This window comes from Dryobates pubescens, chromosome 12, assembly GCF_014839835.1.
Source record: "Dryobates pubescens isolate bDryPub1 chromosome 12, bDryPub1.pri, whole genome shotgun sequence".
Taxonomy (NCBI): domain Eukaryota; kingdom Metazoa; phylum Chordata; class Aves; order Piciformes; family Picidae; genus Dryobates; species Dryobates pubescens.
The window spans coordinates 11,300,899-11,325,248 of NC_071623.1; the positions used below are offsets into that span (position 1 = coordinate 11,300,899).

The 24,350-nt window shown below is 36.2% G+C and overlaps 1 protein-coding gene across 8 annotated transcripts in view; it reads right to left on the bottom strand.

The window, feature by feature from the left end:
- The window catches only part of DMD (dystrophin), a 1,125,431-nt gene that overhangs the window by 297,859 nt on the left and 803,222 nt on the right, over positions 1 to 24,350 (bottom strand). For 7 of the 8 annotated variants that reach the window (XM_054165808.1, XM_054165807.1, XM_054165806.1 and 4 more), the window contains one exon: positions 658 to 775. In XM_054165808.1, the coding sequence (XP_054021783.1) occupies positions 658 to 775 (118 nt within the window). Of the gene's footprint in view, positions 1 to 657; positions 776 to 24,350 lie in introns of those variants that run through there. The other variant, XM_054165810.1, reaches the window with a different exon arrangement.

Genomic DNA, 24,350 nt, shown 5'->3' on the forward strand with positions numbered 1-24,350 from the left:
TATAAGTCTGCCACAGGTGGTTGCTTTTATAGCATGACTTTGAGAGTGTGTTTCCTCCCACAGTGAAGGACATAATATTCACATATCCAGGGGTGACAAGACTATGGCTTTTATAGAATTCTTCCATAGCTTTATCTATTAATTTTTCCACCTTAGCCACAGCTTGTTGGTTAGTTCTGGAAAGGGAAACCATAACTAAAGAATACAGAGTGATACAGAGCATCATCAGACTTGTGCATCAGCTAAGGGGATATGAAAGAAGAGGATGCAGCTCTAGTATGGGAGATGGAATTGAAAGCTTCTTACAAGGCTATGGCTATACTCCATCAATTCTTTCTTTTTCCTCCATATTTAAGAATAAATATAGTCCTTTATCTATATTGATCATGTTCTATGTTTTCTACCATGTACTTCCACTGTGAAAACATACAACATGAAATTAAGGTCAAAAGAAAAAAGTTGAAATCTATGATCACTGACATTCACTTGCATTTCTTCTATATGCAATTTGGAAACACGCTGTGAGAACTGCTTCCTGGTGGAACTCTCCTACTCATGGCAATGGCAAAAAGTGTCTGAAAAGTGCTATGCTTAGTAGGTACTACAATATTTTCCATCTTTGCTGAAACAGTACATGATCGCACAAACACCACTTACTGCGGTCAGTAACTATTGTTCTGGCCTCTTGATTGCTTGTCTTGTTTTTCAGATTCTGTGCTGCAGTTATTAGTTCATCCAGATGGGGACGTCTCTGCTCCAGATCCTGTAGTATTGCCTAGTTGCACAAAAAATGCAAAATAAAATTAAAAAACCAAAATTATGTAGAACTGCTAAGAAGACCACATATAAAGACTATTGTTGTGTGTGCTAGCTTGATTTAAAGCAGAAAAACTCTTTACTGTTTCAAGTAAGATGAAGAATTTGGTCTAGACCTTCCAAATATTGTTGTTAATGTTAACATTAAAATATCAAGTAAAGCTTGTAATAATAATGTTAAAAGAATCTATAGAACTAGATGCAGAGTGAAAACTACTGTTCATTTTTAAATTCAACACAATATGCAAGGGTAAGATAATTTCCTCTATAAAGCTATAGCAGGATATTGTTCTATATTCTCTCAGATTTTATACCGTATTAAAAACAAATCAAAATAGGTGTTTACCTTCTTACTGGATTAGGTGGGATTTTCCTAGTAACTCATGAAGTCTAATTAATAATATTTGTTTCTTAATATTTTAACATTGTTTAATTACTACATTTTGGTTTAAAGCCAATGTAAGACTGTTAATGTTGTGGGGTTTTTTCTGCCTGATACCTTACGGGGCAGAAAAGTAATTAACACTCAAAATAATTTATATGCTAGTTAAGCAGATATAGAAGGCCCAGACAACTTGCCCAGAGTGTGAGAAATATATCTAGAGTTTCTCACTAGGAAAATGATGGACTTCAAAATAGTGAGTCATGGTCTTTAGGAAGTAAAATACAATAGCTTTAGATATAATGAAAATGACAACTCAGGGAATGGAAGACATATAAGATTTATGCATGTACTAATTTATTTTAAAAGAGTAAGGAAGAGCAGACATGGAATCTAGTCAATGGTTTCCCAGATAAGAAGCATCCAAGCATATATCTAAGAGTCATTGATCAAATCTAGAAAATTTAAATCACTGTCATTAGACTTCAAGAAAAGATGTTTGCTAGATTCCCCAATCTTAGGAGTTGAAACTAGTAAGATTTGTTACATAATTATGAAAAAGATGGATTTTTTTTTTTTTTTTTACTCACACTTTTTAGTCACCAGAACAGAACAGTATATAGCTAGGAGGTACAGTGTGTCTACTATCAAGCTGACAACAAAGGCCTATGTAGGGTTTTTATTTTTTTTAGATTTTTATATGGGCAGTGGTTAAATAATCTGTGAATATGCTCCCCTGGCTGTTGGCTATGTGTCTTGAGCATATTATTGTCTTTAAAGTATTTCTGCCCTCTTTAAAAATATTTTTATTCTAAATAATCATACTTGATTCTAACAAGTTGTTATTCCCTGATGATAAGACCTGCAGAGTCTTATCTTTAATTTGGCCTTCCAATCTGAGATCAGAGTTACATAATTTCACCAAGTTGAAGGTGACAGGTAAAAGCCTATTTTTTAAAAAAATGTTGTTTTGTTCAATGAGATTAACAAAAAAAGCATGAGACTATCACTTCCAGTATCTACAGCAGGTATCATCAAAAGCAAGCTAAAAGCTCCACAGCCTTTCCTTTTTGTTCCATTATAAACACTTCCCCAAAACCCCATACTTTTCAAGATACATGTCTAGCTACACCCTGTAAACTTTTTTGCCTTTAACTTCTGTATCATAAGTTCTTTTCAGTTCTATTATAACTGGCTTTTTAAACTCATACACAAAAGTTTGGAGGGTATATTTTTAGTTTTATACTGACTGGATGGCTTACAGTGACAAGCAGCTAAAGCAGCACGTGAATTAAGTGAAGAATAAGAAGAATAAAATAGTTGAGGAATAAATTTCTCATTACAAATCTCTCCTTAGTGAAAGCACTCAAGATATCTAGATATCTATGTGCCTTTAAAACTCCATTTTCTAGTAAGACAACATTATGAGTGACATGAATTTTTCAACAGAAGAAGCATCCTCATTGCAGCCTAACATCTGCATTATACATATTGTCAAAATGAATGTGCAAAAGAAAGATTAAAACACATGCAACATGTTCAGATAACTGTGTGGCCTCCAAAGCAAAGTCCCCTTTCTCTCTCCTTCCTCTGCCTGGAAACTGTTTAAAAACGAAAAGTAAATTGCATGATTCTAAGCTTTCATGCTAATCGTGACTCTGAACTATTCCCTAAAGTTTCTTAAGTAAAATTTTAGTTATTTGATAGGCTGAATAGAAGAATGATTCATCTGATCTAGCCTGAGTCTCTAACCAGTCTTGAAATGCTTTGCTTGTACAATAGAAAAATGCTTCTGCTTCTGCCATATGAAATTCAGTAAGAAACAAAGCAACAGGCAAGGACTCATCGGTAAAGAGATACCAAAATGAACAATTAGAGCTGATGTACGCCTAAATCTTTAATTATTTACCCATCTGCAAGATCCATCTGCAGTTCCTGAAGTGGACACTCAGAAAAACTAGTGATGCCTCTTTAAAGTGAATTCTGCTAACTCTTCTGTTCCCTCAGGGACACAGCAGTTTCATCCCTATCCAGACTCTGAGGACATCCTTCATCTGCTGTGCAATGTGAATAAATTTCCTTTCTGCTGGATGTATTAAAAAGTATTTTTGAAAGGCCAGGAAGGACATCTTCAAACCCTTGCAACCACTCAGAATAAGGAACAAATAGAGTTCCTCAATTTATTTGTTTTTCATTTGATTTAATACAAAGCATCTGAAAAAGATGCTCTATTTTATTTGGCAGAATTTTATAACTTAAAATTGTTGTAAGATTGTTACAATGCTTATTTGACCAATTTCACCAATTGGTACAATCTTGAACATGTGGTCAATATTTGCTCCTCGTGAAATCTATGCATAAAATCCCTGCTAGCCACTTAAAGTAGCTACTAAAGCCCATGATTTTTGAGCCTTCCTGAAATCCTGTAGCATGAAAATAAACAGCAACATTTGAGGCCCACTCAAAGTATTATCAAATTCAGAAGAATATTCTGTGACTGGACAAACTAACCATACAAATTTTTCAACTTTGTGGCAAGTATTATTAAACTGGAATATTTGAATTCCTGGATGGCACAAAGTCTTAAGCATTCAACTAATCATTTACTACTATTGATTCGGCTTGTTTGCTCTTTAATATCAGATGCAACTTTTCTCACATCCAAGCTTGGACTTTTCATCTCCCGTTGGTGAACTTTAAACATATAAACCGGAGTTAAGGTTGCTGTTCTGAAATATTATGTATGATTGTGTCTCAGTCTGTATGCTTCTTTATAAAGGCTCTGAGCTGGCTCCATAACTATTTTACATTATTAGATTGAAAAACGCCTCTGAAAAACAAGTAAGTCAAAATATTGTGAACAAATTAAAAATTATTGGGTAAAATAGGTCCCACAATTCCTTTTTAGTGTTTAACTGAGGAGTTCTCTGTAGTGGTAATATATACCAGGTCCTTACTACTTTTCTCCATATTTACACGCTACTAGTTGAAGACAGTGTGTTAACAACTAAACAGTTATCAAACAAACAACAACAACAAAAAAGGGTGTTTGTTCAAAAAGGAGGTTTAGGGAAGACTTTTGATATTAAGAGGAAACTACAAGGGCCATTTTGCTATAAACAACCCATGGCTGAAGACTAAAGCTTCCCAACCATTTGGGATGATTTCTTGGCCCAGCTTCAAGCTTGTTTAATGAAATGAATGAGCAGACCACTAGAAAAGAAAAAAAAACAAAACACAAAACAGAATGATTAATTTGGAATGTAAAAGAGAAGGAAGATACACTAAGATACACTTCTTGCTAAGGACCTTTTTCCTCCTACAAACTCACCATAAAAAACATAATTCCCTGAAACAGTTGTTGAGGAAATTATTTGCTCAGCATTTGAAAAACTTTAGACTTCAAACCTTAAGTTTAAGCAAACAATGAAACTCTTCTTGAGCAAAATGTATAGCCATGACAACTTATATTTAAAAAGCCAGAGTTTCTTAAGGCTGGTTGGTTCTCTAAATATGTGTTATATATACACCTAGAAAAAGAGAAAGCTTTGGAAAGAAAAAAGAAAAAAATAAAAGCTTGCTAACAATTTCAGAAACTGCAGATATGCAACACCTACAATTCATCTGCATAACAAAATTGGCTTTGTTAAGTTATTCCTCCCAAGCACAATTTGAATTTGTTTTCTTTTCACTATGCAGGGAGGGGAATTGAGAGAAAATGATCATCTACATACTGTCTACATTTAAACATAAAATTATGAACTAATGAAAGTAACATAATGTAGTCTTTTCCTCTTAAATCAGCTTTTGGTTTTGCTATTAGCTATTTTCTGTTTTGCCTCCAAAGCACATATAATGTTAGGAAAATAAGAAGCTCTAGAGTTACTATTTAGCAGTGTTGCAGGCTGATAGGTACCTGTCAGCGAAATCAAAACATTAACAGACTAGACACTGTGATTTGATTTCACCTGAGTGATTTATGCAGCTTAAATTTTCATAAGCACATATTTTATGCCCACTTAGGGCCCACTCAAGGACTGCCTAAGTAGCTCTCACCACTGTCTTAGTGAATATATCAACTCCATCAGTGATGCTGTGGGAAAGCCAGCAGTGACAGCTTATCAAGTTCTTGCTAGATGCATGAAAAAGCATCACAGAACTTTTTACATGCTTTTTATGACAGTCACTCAATAAATTATTTTGGCAGAATTGTAAATGTCTGAGGACTGTTCCTTTCCAATTTATGAATTCTGCTTCGTATCAGGAAATTACAACAACAAAAAGTGCAACATGCTGTTGATGTGCACTGACCAAACTAAGCAGAATGAGTTCTTAATTTGAATCTCCATGTGCTGACCAGCAATATAAAGTGATGGTGATGGCTGAGGCTGGGAGAGCTCTCACTCAGTTTCTTCCTTCCTTGCTCCCCCATCTGTCTACAGAAAAAGACTTTGGGACCAGATATTGCAAGATATCTAAGGACAAGTGGCTGAACTGCAGAAGAGGGAAAAAAACCCCAACAAACAAACAAAAAACCAAACAAAAATAAAACAACCCAACCACCTCCCCTGCCAACCAAACAAAACCAACCAAGCAAAAAAATACCCCGAAAAATTTACACACACACACAGATAAAACAACCACAAAATCCACAAAGCCAACCAACCACCCAAAACCACATCCCCAAGTACCACATACAAATGACCTTTAAATGCATCCAGCACTGGTGACTCAAGCGTCTCCCTGGGAAGCCCATACTAATACCTGACCACGCTTTCTGTCATTTTTTTTTCCCCCTAATGTCCAATCTATTATAAGCAATGTCCACTCTATTATAAGCAGGGGGGAAAAAAGAGAATAAAGCTAAAGATATAACAAGTGGAACAACATTTAGAGATTTGGATGTTTAGTTATAACGAGATCCATTCCACTAGAAGAACACACATAAGAGCTCAAGACTGAAATAGGATTACATCTCCAAGAGAGTACAGTACCGACAGAGCATACACAAACTCTGTATGAAATTACAGCCTTTTGCCCCCCATAGAATGTGTCTGCTTGACACTATTTTGTTTGCAATAAAGTATGAGCATCTAAGCAATACTCCAAAACCAATCCAAGGTATTTTATGTTCTTTCAAGTAATCACACTAAATAGCTTAATGGGTGGAAAACAGTGTTAGGAGCTACAGAGCTTCCCCAACTTCTCTATTAGTCAGCAGAACCAGTCTCTCAACACACAGCTGTAGAATATGAGTTTGCAAAAGTTAGTGTTTTATTTCTCCTATATAACTAATGGGTTTCAGGCTAAGGATGTTTCCAATGCATTTAGAAATGTATATTACCGAGAGCACTGAAGACAGTGGTCATGTTTCTCAAAGCTGCTACTTCATTCTTTCTTTACTGTTCCTTTCAAATGATGGTGGCAGCAAACTGCTTTTATCTGAGGCTGACCCAGTGAAAAAAATATACTTTGTCAGTGCCCTACCAAAGCAGAGTTACAGGCTCTTTAACTTGCCACATTTTTAAGCAGAATATAGTCTGACCTTGCATAAAATGGTATTGAATAGACATGATATTATAGTATGAACACAAGCCAAAAAATGAGAGGTATTTTTATCTTTCTTTTTTTTTTTTTTTTTTAATTTAAGAATATAACTAACATTTTTGTGGAGAAAGAAAGCTAACAGCTTGACTAAAGATGTCTCCAAATTATCCAATTTTATAGGGAAACAATTAGGCTGAATCAATTTTATGCTCTGGAAAAAAACCCACAAAATTACTTCCTCAGGTTCTGCTGGAGCCTCTGGAAATCTTTGATTACTTTTACTGGAAGTTTTCTCCAGTAGTATCAAGTGAGTAACAATTAAGGAGAATAAACCAGATTGGCACAGTGTCATTTACCAAATAAGATTTTCTTTCATCTCTTAGGACGCTAGTTTTTTAATATTTTTCTCTCAAGAATAAGATAAAATGAAGAGGATTTAATCTAGTTTGTTTGGGTTTGCTTTTGAAAAAGAAAAGAAAAAGCTGTTGCATTGCTTCTTACAGTGAACTTAATATTATTTAGCTCTGTTTGTGTAACATTTTGTATTTACCACCTCTGATGAAAAATGTGGAAATGGATCTGGAATAACTTTAGGCTAAATCTAGTATCTTGAATACTTATCATTATTCGTAGCTCATTGTCATTGTGAAAGATGAAAATCGCACAAATAATGAACCTAGTTTTGATCCCTAAATATTATGACATGTTCAGAAAGGTTTTACTTCTAGAGCTATACTTCTAGAGCTATACTTCTGCTTTTCCTTCTTGTTTTCATTTTTGTTACCATGTGTTGTTTGTGTTTGTTTGTTTTACTTGTAGCTGTTATTCCCCTGCATTTCTATAGCCATGCACTTAATTAAGGCCAACAATAACACAGAAGGTAAAAATAGCAACTTCAAAAGTTCTCATTTTGTTTATATTTTCTTAACAATGAAAGAGAGAAATTCAGATAATATGGATTTTACAAGTCCAGGATAAATATTTCATCTAAAAGACTGTAGAGGTTATGAAGACAAACCAGTGATGTACTGTAAAAATGGTCTATTAAAAGTTTGTACTGGGAAGACTTATCTTTATAGCTAATTTAAAAGGGAGCAATGTCAAGTTCTCAACTGCCAGCAAAAGTCCGTAAATTATTAATACCACCCTGTCTCTGCAGTGTCACACAGACACCAGTCTTTTGAAAATACCATATTCAACACTCAAACACTGTAACTTGACCTTCATGATGAAAGAAGCTGTGAGATAAGTTGAGAAACAGATGTAAGTGCTGCATGCTTGAGCATCACTACATGTAACTGAAGTAGGAGCTGTAGGTGAGTTAGGTCCTCTAGTTATTTTGTAGAGTGAAAAGTGGGTGGAGAGTGTATGCTTTAGGAGGATATTCAGCCACACAGGGGCTGTGTGGAAAGATGCCTAGCGCTGCATAACTAGCAAAACTACACAAGTACTCCTTGCCATGTAGTGGATGATAATGAGTGTCCTGGTGACAACGGCCAGGTCCTTGCTTTCTCTCAAGTTTTTCTGAGCACTGGTGTCAGAGGCGGGGAATAGGACTGTGGTGAAGGCACCATATGCCCAGAATTATGCCCCAAATACTGTAAAACTTGTCCCAACATGTTTGGCCACATGCCCCCTCTTCTACCCTCCTTTGCAGAGGGGGTACTCAGCCCAGAGCTGAGTGGCACAAAGACCTGGGCAACAGCCAGACAGCAAAAACAATCCAACTTGCCTTCTAAGGGGTGAACAACTACATGCACCCGTTGCATGGGATGCTCATGCTACTGTTAAATAAGGGCATAATTCTAGCTTCATGCTTTCAATAGGCTAAAGCTGCCTGTTGACAAGACTGCCCATTGGCCAAATCCAGCCTCAAGAAACTTACAAGTGTTACCTCAAGTTGTAAACAAGTTACTCTTTCTTTGCCTAAGCTTTGTAAACTCTTTGTGCTATGCATGGCACTATTGTAGAGCTGAGGGCCAGCAGAGTTAAGCAGGGGTGCCAAGGCTGGAAGACAGACACCTGTTATGCAATTTTGACACATTTTAACCCTTTTTGTCATTTTATGGTACCACCCCTTGCTAAGTAAAGCTTGCTTGCTGCAGAGTAAAAATTTGCTTCTGCTAAAGGCCACTGAAAGAAGTTTTCTGATAAGACTGATTTTTAATTATGGAAGCAAGAGACTTAAAATATATCTATTAGTTGGGAAAACAACAAATGGCTAACAGAAAAGATGCAAATTCTTAGTAGTGAGTCCATTTAAAAATCAGAGTGCATGACTAAAGAACGTAAGAGATTCTAAATTAAATTAATTGTGTAAATCAAGATCACATGATTTATTTTATTTTAATAGATAGATACCATTTTAAAAAGCAGACACAAAATCCCTATGTAAATTCCCAGGGATTATGGTTGCAAAAATAGCATATGGTCATATGCACTCTTTCTGACCTTGAGATCTATGACTCTATGAGAAATTAAAAATGCATTTTCAATTGAATTTCAACTCATCTATAATGCCAATTTATCTGAGATGAATTTTCAACACCTGTTTCCTCAAATCAATATCAGTCCCACTTGGTTCTCCTTCCATCATACAGATATAATGTAATTTAAATATATTTAATCAATTTCTGACTGAGAGCAGTGCTTAAGCATAAAGCAAAGCATCAAACTGGAACTATTTCTTGTTCAGACAAGGGGAACTCTAACATGTATCTCATCTGTAACCATTGCTTGAGGCAGAAGGTACAGACTGATTATCTCGCAGACAGGCCACAGAATTCTACTTCAGTGGAAGAAAAGTTAGCATTCTCTTTTTCAGAAAATACAGTTCTGTTACTTAAATGACAGATTTGCAAATGACACTCCTATAATAAAAGTAAGAACCAATACTTTGTTTCCTATCTGTATTTATGCATACGCAAATAGATCTATATGTAACTATATAGAGATATAGATAGTGATTTTGCAGTGGGCCTTTGCAGTAACAAAGATGGAACCTAAGGGAAAATACATTTCAAAATTAATGGCCTTCCTCTGATTTCTGTTCTGTTACTGAAGAGTAACTGAAGCCTGAGGGACAATAAGTTTGAACATAGCAGTCTGGTCAAAACAAAGGAGGGGGATTACTTGGGATGCTATTACAATACATGAATGAATATAATAAATGTTCCCGGCAAAATGAAAATAACCTTAAAATAAACTTCATCACTAAAAGTCAAAATGAAAATACTCATCTCTATGTTATGTCTGTAAAGCAGTATTGAAATACTGATGTTTTTCCACAGAGAAGATTTTCTGTGCCTTGCAAGATACTGTTTTGTTACTGCAAATCCTTTGCTTTAGAAAAACAGACCTTGGATTTCTGTCACTGAACTTTTTCCTGAGACTAAAGGACGAATATAGGTGGGAAGCTGTCTCCTCCATTATAATTTTATTCACACTTTGTTCCTACTATGTTTTGTCAAATATTAATATTTTATAGATAAAGTACTTCCATGGTTCCAGAAAGATATCAGCTTATCTCCATGCTTTACCTAGATTGTTCTCATATACTTACTCTCTCTTGTTCTACAAAAGAAGAGCCTTAGCTATATAACAAACTGCATTGCATGTTGCTGTGCATTAAAAATTCTGACCATATGCAGAAATGCACTGCACACAGTTCCACAACAGTGCCAGTCACAGCTGAGAAATAAAGATTGGGTGAATATATGCCATCCATTTTTACAGAGCTGTTTTTCAGTATGAGAATTTGGGTCTTTCTAATTCAGAGACCTCAGTTCCTAAACTGAGAGCTTATGGCACTGGCTGCTGTATTGGGTTGAGAGGAATCTGATGATGATATTCAGTATCAAGCTGCCAGGACACTGGTGACGGCTCACTAGTAAAACATGTTCTTCTTTGTCAGTTAATCCACCTTGATTTTCAGCTTTTCACTCATTGTTACATTTTCCCATACTAACTAAGGTATTTCTACATCTTACTAGCACTGACACAAAATTTGACATGAAGAACAATAGAGAGATATATGAAATTCTGGAATAATAATTTTCATGTTTAACGTATCTGAAAATCTGTGATATTTTCACATTTTACTCACTAAACTAGTAAGGTGCAAGAAAATGTCAGACCATACAGAGAAGAAGCTAAGGATTGATGTACTCCGTTCTCCTGGGGCAGAAAATCCAAATTAACTAGGAGGCCATTAAGATGCATCTGGACTCTGTCTCCTGCTTTCCCTCTCCCTGTTACCATAACAAAGTCAGTTTAACTGAAAGTCCATATTGGGAGGTGGAAACAAGAGCTTCCAAATGTGCTACATTTTTAAAAATTAATGATTTGTCTCTCCCTATGGAAATGAGAGCATTGCTAGATTGTGACAAGCAGTTCTTCAAGAGCTGACTCCTGGAAGGAGTCCAGACTCAGGTCATTGGCTTTTTGCAAATACCAGCCTGCAAAACTGGGAGGTGTTTTATAGTCTATGCATCTGAAAAAAAATATTATATCTATCTTGGCAAATTTTTCTTATTCAACTTTATGACCTTATTCCTTCATTCCTCTTGAAAATTATCACTTACACATATGCAGTTACATGTCTTTTCAGGGTCTTTATCCACCAGAAAAAAAAAAAAAAGAAAAAAAGAAAAAAAAAAAAGAAATAATGTAAGGTTTATTTGTCTTCAGATCTTCATTTCAAGGCAAACCTCTTTTTTGTTTGTTTGTGAGGTTTTTTTTGGGGGGTGGTTGTCTTCCAGCTATTCATTATTAATAAAAGAAAAGTGAGCTTAGGAAGCTACTATTTCTGTTGTTTCTACTTTATCCCTCCAGAGTACCCTTCCAAATACCTTCACTCCAAGCACTAGAAACTGCAAAGATGTAAATTGCAGCCATTGTCCAAGGGATTTGAAGACCTCTCTTGAAACATGGACTGAGGATCATAAACCAAGGAATAAACAACTGCACTAAGAAATAAAAGAGAAATATTACACATAAGACAGAGCAGATGCCATTATCTTTTAGTCCTGATGAGCCAGCTAAAAACAACAGTTTACCCTTGACAGCGTAATATATTCTGGTTAAAAACAAAACAGAACAAAACTCAGGCACTGACAAGTTTAGAAGCTATGTTTCAGCATGGCCTAATACTCTCTATCAGCTGCTTTCTCAGAAAGACCCCTAAGGGTTATGGTGAAGCCACTGGCTGATCATTTCTAGTTGGTAAAGTAATGCCACTAATGTTACTAGAGGCTAGTTTAGTGCCATGATCCTTCTTTTGCTCTCTGTCTGTGTCTTGGGCTAAAAAGTTCAGAAGACAAAAATAATAGGGACAGCGCTGTAACAAAAAGTAACAGGAACAAGCTCTCAAACAAAATGCCAAATGCCTGAGCTGCTTTACTGAACATGGGTACGTGTGGAAAGGAAGACAACAGCGGTTGGTGTACAGGTACCCAAAGTTACACAGTCGTCACTTTGATTTGGGTGATGCTGAAAGAGAACGCCAAAGAAGTGCAAGAGCAATTGCAGTAGCAGAGGACATTATTAAATCAGTAGTAAGAGAGAAGGCACGCAACCTGATTTATTCTTTCCCTTTTATTTAAACAGATTCCCAAGAGAGGATTAACTGCTGTGATTTCGATTTTTTTCTTAGTCTGTATTCTAGGTGTAGATTTGGTGTGCAAATGAGGTCATTTAAATTCCTTTGAGTGCAACATCTGTATTTCTCCAAAACAAAATAAAAACCTAACCCCAAAAGCGGTTCTGAAAGTCTGCAAAGAGGTTGATCAGTTTCTAAAATTTTAACTTCCTTTCAAACTTTAATTACACACTGCTGCAGATGTGCAGGCATTAAAAGATAACAAATATAACAGATTCACTGTGCATGCCAGGGCATTTCTCTTGAGACTTGATGGTTTATTGTTTTCTAATGTCACTGTAGATCAAAGGAGAATATTTCAAATTGACTTCCACAGCATAAGAAACATTGCAAAGGGAAATTAGTTCCTCTGAGTTACTCTCTTGGAAGATCTATCATAAACAAAAAGTAAAAGCAAAAACAAACAAACAACAAAAAAACCCCAACAAAACAAACCAAAAAAACCCCAAACAAACAAAAAAAAATTCCCCAAACCATATAAGAGATAAATTATGAGAGATTTCTATGCATTCACACAGTTGCACTGAATTTCTGACTGGGGCATGCTTCTTGAACTACCTCCAAATTGGAGACCTATCCACAGATTTACCATCACCCAAGCCTTAAATAGCCACAAAGCATGATAATACTCCTTTCCCATACTAGAAAAAATAAAACAACCAAACAGAAAACCAACAACCAAAACCAAACTAAATCAGCAACTGCCACAGCAACATCAACCCAAGTGCTTATTCTAAGGTGTTCAGACTCCAGCTGAAGGGAGTCCCTAGAAGAGGGATCAGTAGTTCCCAACCAGCTGTACCCACACTGCTTCCTTCTTACACAACTGCTTAGATGCAGCTGTACCATACTCAACAGTCCACCTGTTTCAGACAGCAGATGCTTTAGGCTGAGCACAAGTGCATGAAGGAAGGGGAAAAGAGGAATGAGAGTGAACAGCAAGATAGGACCATGAGATGTAGGGGTAAAGGTATAGGAAAAGCAGTGATATGCAAGAAAGGAGCTAAATGGTATTTGAGCTGTGCACTCCAGAAAGGCAGTCAATCCTCAATTAGCTCCTCAGTTCTGGATTAAATACACCATGGGGCAGAGGCACTACAGTTGATCCAGTAAAGAGCTGTCTTAGGTCAGATACACTTAACTAATGCATGCAAAGAGCCCTGTGTGAACACAGTTGTGTAATTTCTGGGGCCAGCGCAAAAGTGCAGTGTCTTTAAAGACCAGTCTGAGTTAATGAGAACTGATGAGTCTCAACTTACTGAATGCAGAACCACTTACATGTTCCTGAATCTGCTTCCCAGCTTTATCTCATTTCAAACATCTGCAAAGAGCCTATGTGTAACCAAAGGACCTCTACAACATTGCATTACTGCTAGTATGTGTGTATATGTGTATACACATGCGAGAGAAAGAGGTCAGGGTCAAGTCTTCATTGTTACACATTCTGTATCATATTTTTTTAAAGGCACAGGAATTTTGGATCAGCTTCATGGAGTGTTCTGAGACTACTGTCCATAATATAATCTGTGTTTCCTATTATTGCTATTGAAAGGGTATTTTAAAATATTGTGTCAGTATACTGACCTCAAAGTCCCTATTATCCACTCTGTCTGTGCACCTCCCTATTAACAAGAGTTTCAAACCTGTTGCTCACTTGTCTTCTGCAACATCATACAAGATAGAGATTAATTTTGCAGATGCTCTGAAGCCTGAAATCTTATTTTATCACATATTTTTCCAAATATCATAAAACAGTCACTGCAACATTTTAAGTGATAGTATGAAAAAAGGTTTATTCTACCACTAATCCTTCTTTTAACAGCTTCAAGACAGAAGGTCTCTGCATGAAAGACAATAAAAAACCCGGTACTGATTCTTATCTAGCTCAATATGAATTGTGATGTGACAACTCATGAATTGCAGCTGTAATACTGGGGAACTTGCTCAAGAGATCCCATAGGAATTAATAGTTCTATTTGAGAATGTGCAACGGATGAAGGTAGTTAACTTTCAAAAGAGGGAGAGAAAATTAGCCAGGAAATTTTTATTCTGAGCTGAGTTCTAGAATAATTCTGTTTTATGGAGAAAAGAAGGCTAAGGGCACATCTTACTGCACTCTACAACTATCTGAAAAGAGGTTGTAGTGAGTCTGGTAGTAGTTTCTTCTCCCAAGTAACTAGCGACAGGATAAAGGGAAGTAAGCTTACGTTGTGCTAGGGAAGGTTTAGATTGGATAACAGGAAAAACTTTACTGAGAAAGTGGAGAGGCATTGGAATAGGCTGCTTAGGGAGGAGGTAAAGTCACCATTCCTGGAGCTGTTCAAGAAGCTAGTAGATGTGGCACTTTGGGATATATTTTAGTAGTTATGGTAGCTGGGTTATGGTTGGACTCAATGACCTTCCAGGTCTTTTCCAACCTTAATGATTCTATGATTTTATGATCTAGTTGGGGTTGTTCCTGTTTAATGCAGGGTATTGGACTAGATGACCTTTAAAAGTCCCTTCCAACTCAGAGTATTCCATCATTCTATGATACTCATTATTTTCATTAATTGATGAAATAGAGGGCAGGAGTGGTGCTTTTTTTTTTTTCCCATTTTTTTTTTCCCATTCATAATAATGCAAAACTCAACCAACAGTAGGCAGTTGAGAAGAGGAATACAATTCAAAGTGGTGTCAAAAAATAACACAACAAAACCCACAGGGAATTGAATTCAATGAATACAAATCAGTAAAATAACTAACTAAAGAAATTGGATGAACACAGGGATGGTTTGCAAGTGACTGGACAGATGGTTTGAAGTCTAAAAACAAGGACAGACATTTTAAAGCAAGATTTGTTTAGTCTAGAGAAGACTGAACTGAAGTGTCAGCCTTCAAACTTAGTTATTGCTGAGAGTAAACTGTTCTCATTTTCTACTGTAGTGATATAATTAGCTTAAATTGCAGCAGGGTATATTATATTAAAGTTAGAGACAAACACCTTTTGAATTGCAAGGACTGAAAAGTCATGAGAGAAACTATTCTGCAAAGCTATGAAAAAAAAAAATCACGACTTAAAAAGCAGATTAGAGAGAAATTGGTCAGGAATTATTTAAGCCAAGCTGGTTGTGCCTGAGGCAAAAAACTGGACTACATAGCCTTTCAAATCTCCATGAAGCCCTATTTATTATACTTCTCATTCCTTTGTAAAAAAACCAAAACCAACCACCAACCAACCAACCAAAAAATCCAAACAAACCAACCCAAAACTCTGTAAAACGCAGCACAGAGATAGGGTCCCATGCTAATCTGTAATTTTTCACAGAACTTTAAAAGTTGGTTTCCACAAAAATATAATCACATGAATTTCTTTTAGCTAATACATTTTCAATTTTTAATTTGATTACTCAATAACAATGAACAAGATAAAAAGAGGACAAATGAGCAACAGCAGACTCATAGAATTGTTAGAGCAGGGACACCTCACACTAGATCAGGTTGCTCAGAGCCACATCCAGAATGGCCTTAAAAACCTCCAGGGATGAGGCTTCTACAACCTCCCTGGGCAACCTGTTCCAGTGTCTCACCACCCTCATGGGGAAGAACTTCCTAACATCCAATCTGAATCTACTAATTTCTAGATTTGTTCCATTCCCCCTAGTCCTATCACTACCTGACACCCTAAAAAGTCCCTCCCCAGCTTTCTTGTAGGCCCCTTTCAGACGCTGGAAGGCCACAATAAGGTCTCCTCAGAACCTTCTTTTCTCTAGATTGAATAGTCCCAACTTTCCCAGTCTGTCTTCATAGTGATGGTGCTCCTACCTGCAGTCTGACTGACTGTAATGAGAACAACAACACTTAGTAATTTTTTCTCCCTGACTTATCTTGAAATAAGCTTCTCTTTATCGTTGCAGTTTCTTGTACTGTGATATTTTTTAGGGAATGACATTGTAAATTGGCAGTGTAGCACTTCCTTTTCTCTGTTTCTAATTCTGCTGGAAACGGACAGCCTTTATTTCTTAGCTAAGATATAAGGAGTTATTTTACTTTAACTGACATACCAGGTTTCTCAGAAGTTGGGTGGCAGAATGATAGTTAGGTGTGCACTGTAGGATATTAATGCAAATTATATAGGTATGAAAAGCTATGTGGGTGTTGGGGTACTATTATATACTAACGAGTACTTAAAAATAACATAAGATTAGTTACCTAATCTCAGTAATTAACCCAGAATTTCTATGCTAGATCTGAAGAAGTTGATGAGTCTGTAATCAGGAGTAACATGAGCCACCTATGAAGTGCGAGAACAGGGATGCTGTCTTGCCAGGAGATGTGACTATAGCACGATGCTTTAATCATACTGCTCTAGCACCATGATTCTGAAAAGTAAGTCCCAGATCCTTGCAACTGCTGGTCTATATGTCTGCTTTCCCCATATGATAGAGGTTGGTAAAGTCACTCTGAGGAATAAAATGAACATGTTATTTGCTTGGAAAGAGTTGCTGTAGCTTTTTGTTAAAGGGTGTCCTGGGCTTTCTTAATGAAGTCAAAAAGCGTACAGAAGAGGATGATTTGGTGCAGATAGGAGATATATATATATATATCATACACACATAATTTATTGGTTTATGAAGTCCTTCAGGAAAGTGTTAAGATTGGCAACATTACATAAAAAGAAAGGTTCTTTGCTGAGTGTGCATTTGGTTGAAAGAGAAAAAAGATTGGATAGGAGTATCCTGCATTTGTGAAGTGGAAAGTTGTTTAGAAATGATAAATTATTTATCTTCATAGCTGGCAGTGAGTATCTAGAACTTACTGCCACAGGGAGTTGCGAGGGCCAAGAGAACAGCTTCAGAAAGGGACTAGACAGCTTCAGAAGTAACAGGCTGAAAAACAGATGCTATAAGGAATAGGCACTAGTGTATGTGCTCCAGGTATATAGTGTATGCGCTCCAACAGCTATAGATGCTTGTGGTGGGGAGCAATAGGAGAAGAACAGCCTTCAGAAAGTAGCCAGGCTGGGAAATTATCCCCTGCCCAAGCTGCCCTAATATCATCACCAGGGACAATTTGCTGGACTAGGCAGAACACTGGTTTGACCTGGAAAGGCATTTCTTATGTTTTCAAGTGTGGTGAGACTCAATTTTAGTCCCATTTACAAACCTAGTTATCTTTCTATTTGTTGTAGGTCTATAAAGCACCATTTTTGGAACCTAAAACACTGAGAGATCTCTGCAAATACAGAGTTATGTGAGACCAAAAGTATTTTAAGAGTTATGTTGTTCTCATTCAAATTCATGACAAATCCTATGCAAGATGTTTCATTTCTTTTCTAAGTTACAGGGAAATCTGTAGTGTTATAAATAGATCCTCTTGCAGTAGTAAACAGGAAAAGGGTTTGATTTGTTACTGTGTTGGTATAATGCATTATTTATGTTACTACTACATAATATCTTTTCTAGCTGCTGTTAAGAAGAGTCTCAAAACACTTGGCTTTTTAGCTAAATCAAGGAATTAAACAAAAAAGTAACAAGTAATGAAGATGAATATTGAAATGTTTTCCATATCTGCATCATATTCCAATTATTCAGTCATCACAATTTTCCATTGAAATGAGAAATTCTGAAAAAGTTGACAAGGTTGAAGTAATATAAATAGTGCATTAGAGAATCCAACTGCCTCTCCCTCTAGGACATAAAAGGGCATCGCTTCCTGCACCTGAACAGATTTCATACAACTGGAGCAAGGGAAAAACAAAGTCCACGTCCTAACTCCTTGTGTCATGTTACAGCTGCAGCCCTTCTCAAGCAGCACAATACAAATCTGCCCTTCACTCTGGCAGTACAGCTTAGAAGATTACAATACAGATCAAAATGACTGAATCTAATGATAATGCATAAGAAAAACTTGTAAAATTACATATTTCATAAAACATGTCTCAAACTAGTACTAAGCTTGCAACAGCTAAGGAAACACTGAAACATTGATAAGACTTTTCGTCTGGCTCTTACACAGGATGTTTTAAAATCACTCTTCTCATATTTATTCTCCCTAAATATCCAATACTGCATCATTAGAGACATTTCTTGGAAGCAAAATATGACTTTCTTCCTGATCCACTCAAATAAAGAGCTCTGCACTGGGTAAGATATGCACATCCTCTTATTAACTGACTTGTTATTCCTGTTCATCACTCCTGAACTGTGCAAAGAAGCTATTATCACCAAATTACAGTCTACAAAATGCACGGAATTAAACCTAAGATGATTTGTATGGAGACAAAACAACACATTATATCCACAGCGTATGTTGAAAGCTTTATTAAACAAAGTTGTAAGGAAAGTCACATATCTTCTTCCTCTCTTGGCTGTCACTTTATCTATTTCCTATGCTCCATTACCCCTGCACAAGCCCAGGAGGTGTTTGCACATAATAGCATTTCATTCTTGATCGAACTTACACTGAGTGTTCCCCTGGTATTATGAATGCACATGATTGGGGTTTTTTTTATCACCACTTAAAACAATCCTGTGAACCCTATGCAATACTTTGAGAAACATTACCAAATCTTTAAAAAGATACTTTTAGTTCCCACAGATGCAAAGACAGAAGGCTTCGGTTCAAGAAAACTTTCTGCAGTTCTTATTCCTAACAGGGACATAATTATAATGCATCATGCATGTTTGTTGTCATTTTTGAAACTGTGCTCCAAAGCAGATGAATGGCAAAATGGTTTGGGAATCTAAGATAACACGTCTAACATTTCAGTAGGAAGAAACATACACTGACTTTTGTTACGATCTGCCTCATTTTTGTGTCTAAGAATAAGAATTAGAAATGATTTCGTCATTGCTCAGTGAGATATGCCAGGAAGTAGTACTGCCGCTGAAATACTATGAAAACACGTTTGGTGGTTGTTTTTTTGGTTTTGTGGTGGGGTTTGTTTGCTTGTTTTTATTTTTTTTTAATTGAGTTGGTTTGGTTTTGTTTGTTTGGTTCTTATCTTGTTTTGGTTTACTTTATTTTGTTTTGGTTTTCAATAGAATCAATGGTGTTTAAATAACTTGTAAACAGACATCGAGACAGGATCCCTGCGTTGCGTGTTTTACAATCTTCTCCCTTAATAACTGATGTAGCAAACCTCTGAACTACATGAGTGACCAAAACTGACAGCTGTCAAAGGTAAATGAAAATGTTGTAGACAACAGTAAAAATCTCTGCATTTGGGTGATTAAAATTAAATATACTAATTGTTAGACATTATAAACCTACTTTGTAGAGAAAGTGCGTATGTAATCCTGTAAAATTTCAAGTAAGTTATGAACTAATAAATTATACTTCCTTTTTATAGGCATTAGGTCTACATGCGATTTGTAAAAGCAGACCAAAAATATATGAGAATGTCTCCTCCCTCCCCTTCCCTGCCCCCCCCCACCTCCCCCCCCCAGCTTTGTCCTGATAATGCTGTGCATAAAGTCTCGATATATTTCACACTTATTTCTAGTTTGGTTTTACCTCTCCCATTCCCTTATTAAAATAACAAAACAAGCATCAACAACAACAAATCTGAGTTTTCACACACAACTTCAAAGTACTGAGTTTTCTCTGAATTGTAAAATGAAATTCAGTTAATATGCTTCCAAATGCTACTCCCTTCTCCCCCATAACTGCAAGGACAGATACATGAATTGGATTTCTATCATAGAAAGCTTCCTATTAAATAATGTTCTGTGGTTCTTTCTGTGTATCATTTTTTGAAGTGAGAATATTTCTTGCATTGAACTATACTAAAGTAAGAGGGTGAAGTTCAAACCTGAAGAAATACTATACTGAGAAATTGGCTGTTTTAAACCTGGATCGCTTTCCATGCATATCACAGATTTCCTCATCAAAGCACAGATGGAAGGACATACACAAGTGTCTACATCTTCAAAAGATATTTAAAATCAATAAAGTATTCTGAGGAAGAGAACTGAGCATTAACAAATATTTAAAAAGAGAAACCCAAACAACAAAGCACACTGTATTATTTCAGAAACTTGTAACAAGGTACTCTCCTGGAAGACTGACATTAGAGGGGACAGAATTCTGATTGTATCTGTTAGAACTTACATTTCCAACTGAATTTTATCATTAAATGCTGCTTTTCACTCTTATGTAGACACTTGGCTTTATCTAAAAACCTTTTAAAAAAGTTCTTATGGAACATAATAGAAAGAAATTGCTATGAGAAATAGCTTAGCAGTTACTCCCATCTTTTGCTCTCTTAGCTCACTTGATTTCAGTGCAAACCATAAAATAAGAACTAAAACCTAGCTCTGACATTTAACATTTATGATGCTTAGCAGTTATTTCTGAATAATTTCATAAACCTTATTCTCTAACCAGAATGCTAGCAGACAGATAGACATCAGGATGCTGCCCAGCAGCAGCATGACACTGATAACTCTTGCAAGAACTTGAATTTCCTGTGTCTTGTCACTTTCCTCACAGTGCATCCCTCACATGGGAAATTTTAAGCATACATGGAAAAGAAAACAAAATAAAACACAGAGATGGACTGAAAAAAGAATGTCTCCAAGGAGAAGAAACAGTAGCAAAATGGTAAAAGGAAAAGATCATCATTTTCTGTTGAGCATTGTGGAAAAGTGCTTGTTTTCACGTTATTTTTAACAATGCATTACAATTCTTTTGGTGTATAGGGAACTGAAAAGGAGTCCTTCTGTTCACTCTTTTACTTTCTGGGATAGTATTAAAAAATAAATAAATCTATATATAAGTTTTGTGATGGAAATTCAAATAGAATAGAATAGAATAGAATAGAATAGAATAGAATAGAATAGAATTAACCAGGTTGGAAAAGACCTTCGAGATCATTGAGTCCAACCTATCACCCAACACTATCTAATGATAATTACAGTGAAAAAAAATCATATTATGCAATAGCAGTAGGAGAGAAATTTGAAAAAGGCAAACTAAATGGCTATTTGCACCCCATTAAAAACAAATGAAGAATCATTTGTCCTACATATTCTTAATCAGCATCCCTGGACATCAATCCTACAGAAAAGCCTAACAACATTGCCCATGCACTTTGGAAACAGGCAGGCAGGGAAACATGAAGTCAAAGAGAACACATTTTCTGTGATTTTTACAGAGAAAAAGCTCCCAATTTTCTCATAAGAAGAGAATACATGCTTTGTATTTTTCAATAAGAGGTCTCCAAAGGCTGTCCTGTTATTTTAATTAAGATTTGTGATTTTAAGGTTGTCTAATGAAAGCATTTCAAAGGAATTGAGTAATGAGCACCCAAGGAAATTAAAAGTCATGTGCACAACTTCTTCAGATTCCACTGACAATTCTGCTTTATGTATAAATCTTTCTAATGATTAGAGACGTGCAAAATGATTACATTCATACAAAAAGGTGCTCACAATGAAACAAAATACATACATTCTCATCTTGAACAAGAAATACTGGTAAACAAATCAATAAACCCCGTAAACTAATGTACAAAATGAACCAGCATAACTGAAGTTTCAACACACAAGATTGGCCTTAATCTAAGTATATTTAGCTAGAAAATATAAAAGAAATATAATTTATATATATCATTCTCAGAAGGCAAGTGATGTTTGACCTAAAAACTTTTGCAGTCTAGCAGGAAGAGGAGGAAGGGGAGAAATGTACTGACATTGAATTTGAATATGCTATTCTAGATGACAAACCAAGACATTGTCTATCCTTCAAATCTTTCTGATTCACAGAATATTTTCACTTTGTGAATATGGAGCTATACAACTATGTCTTAAATAAAACAAACTAATGGTCTCACAAAATTCTCCAATTCAACAATTATGCTGTCTACTTACATTGCATCCATCATTCCTGTCTTTTCCTAACCAAAATCATGATACCTGTGAGACAAAGTCAACTACATTTCCCACAACTCAGAAAAATGATCTAAGTCCTGGCTGAAATCACGTACAAATGTGCATTTCCCTCCCCCCACCCCATCTACATACACCTTATCATTACTATAATTTAAATGCACAAACACCCACTAATTCTTTTGCTGTAAATTCTTCTGTTTCTAAATTGGTCCTACCAGCAATATCTGCTGTGGACCGGTGTTGCAAGCGCATATACCTCTGGAACAAACAGTTTAGTGTAGATAAGCAGAAGTACTGGTTTTGAATTCATAACATCAGGCCCAACACTATATGATACACCTCAGACTCACTGCTCAGTTGGGCCATTTGTCTGTGCTCACCCACCTCTCATCTTTAGCTGTCTCCAAAGCACTTGAAACTGACTTGCACCACTCTGCATGAGAGATACTTTTTAGTAAATTAGTACTAAATTCACTGATTTTATTTCAAGGAACATTTATAAGATACAAATGGCTGAAAGGGTTGATTTTCTTAACTGATTCACAGCATGTTGATGCTAAGGTCTCAGAATTATTACCTAGTGCCCACAGATATATATTCTGATTCCCTAGCATCTATATTCTTCTTTATCACATCCTTTAATGTCAGGTCTGGGAAAACAAAAAAGAAAAGGCCCTAACCAAAATCACACCACTTGCAAATGAGCTAATGATTTTTACAGGTTCTGATGCACTGCTGTTTCTTTGCAAAACACAATCACTTTCTCCCAGCTGAATCCTACATCTGAATGTCATTACAGGAATGTGCCAAATTTACCAGTTTTCTTCACAGAAATATTATGCCATATGGACCACATATGAAGAGGTAGAGGGATTTGTAAGAACAGTTAAAAATGCTATCAGTGCTGATCACGACACACAGTAGGAATTTAAGACGCACTGATAAGATAGCGCAAAGGAAAACAGTCCCATTCATATGGTCAAACATATGTCAAAAGGCTGGACATTTACCCTGAGATCTAGTCCCACACCATGCCACCTTCAAAACTGTCTGTTTGAATAAGTGATTCTGTGACATACACAGTAAGACATCTCGGGTAAGTCACAGTAGCTCAAAAGACATCCTTCTCCACAGAGAAAAGATTAAATTTGCTTTCTGTTTATCATTTCTTTCTTTCACCTTTCTTACTGCTTGCTAATTATCTATCTATCTAAACCAGATATTACTCTGAACATGAAAGTGAAATAAAACAGGATCTTTGTGTTGCCTTAAAACTGCTTTTCCCCAAATGTTTAAGTCATGTTCTACGCTAATTAGAACTAAGTGTTGATCTTGTCTTTTTCCAGAGAAACAAAGTGTCAGCAGTTCAATAAGAAAATACACATTCTCAGTTTAACACTGCTAATATTAGAACACAATTTTTCTGTGGTTTTGCTTTAGGTGTTTATCATTGGTGGGGTTTGGGTGGGTTTTTTTGTTTGTGTTTTGAGTTTTTTTTTTAAATACAAAAATGAAATTACACTGGAATGCAGTTATGGTATTCATGGGTGACAAGACAAATAGAGGAGAGGGAGAGAAATCAGGCAGTTTTCAGCTCTCCTTAAGGAGTAACATCTCTGCCTCTGTTCTTTCTACCCAGTAGCTTATTTGTGCTAATGAATGGTACGAATGGGCTTCTGCACATTACAGAAAACCTGCTTGGTTTGCAGGGTTATGCCAGAAATCTGACTGGTGGCAGTCACATAGTCTCTACATTCCCTGTGTATCATGCTGGTTCCACCACATAGATATTTTCCAGTAGAAAAGGCCCATCAGAAAGGCGGAGATGAGTCACACCAAGTGCAGATAGGTATCTATACCTGAGCTTGTCACTGAGCATGTATCAAGAGAAACAAGCCATTGTAGGAAGCAATTTGTCTCACTTATGTCTCCTTCAGAATCACGTAGACTAAACCACACCTGTGCCAATTTCTTTCTACTGAATCTGAGGATAACGTGCACGAGCCCTGGTTAAGTTGCTAATTAATTTAGAATAACTGAATTTTAGGCAGTTTATAAGAAATCAGACTGT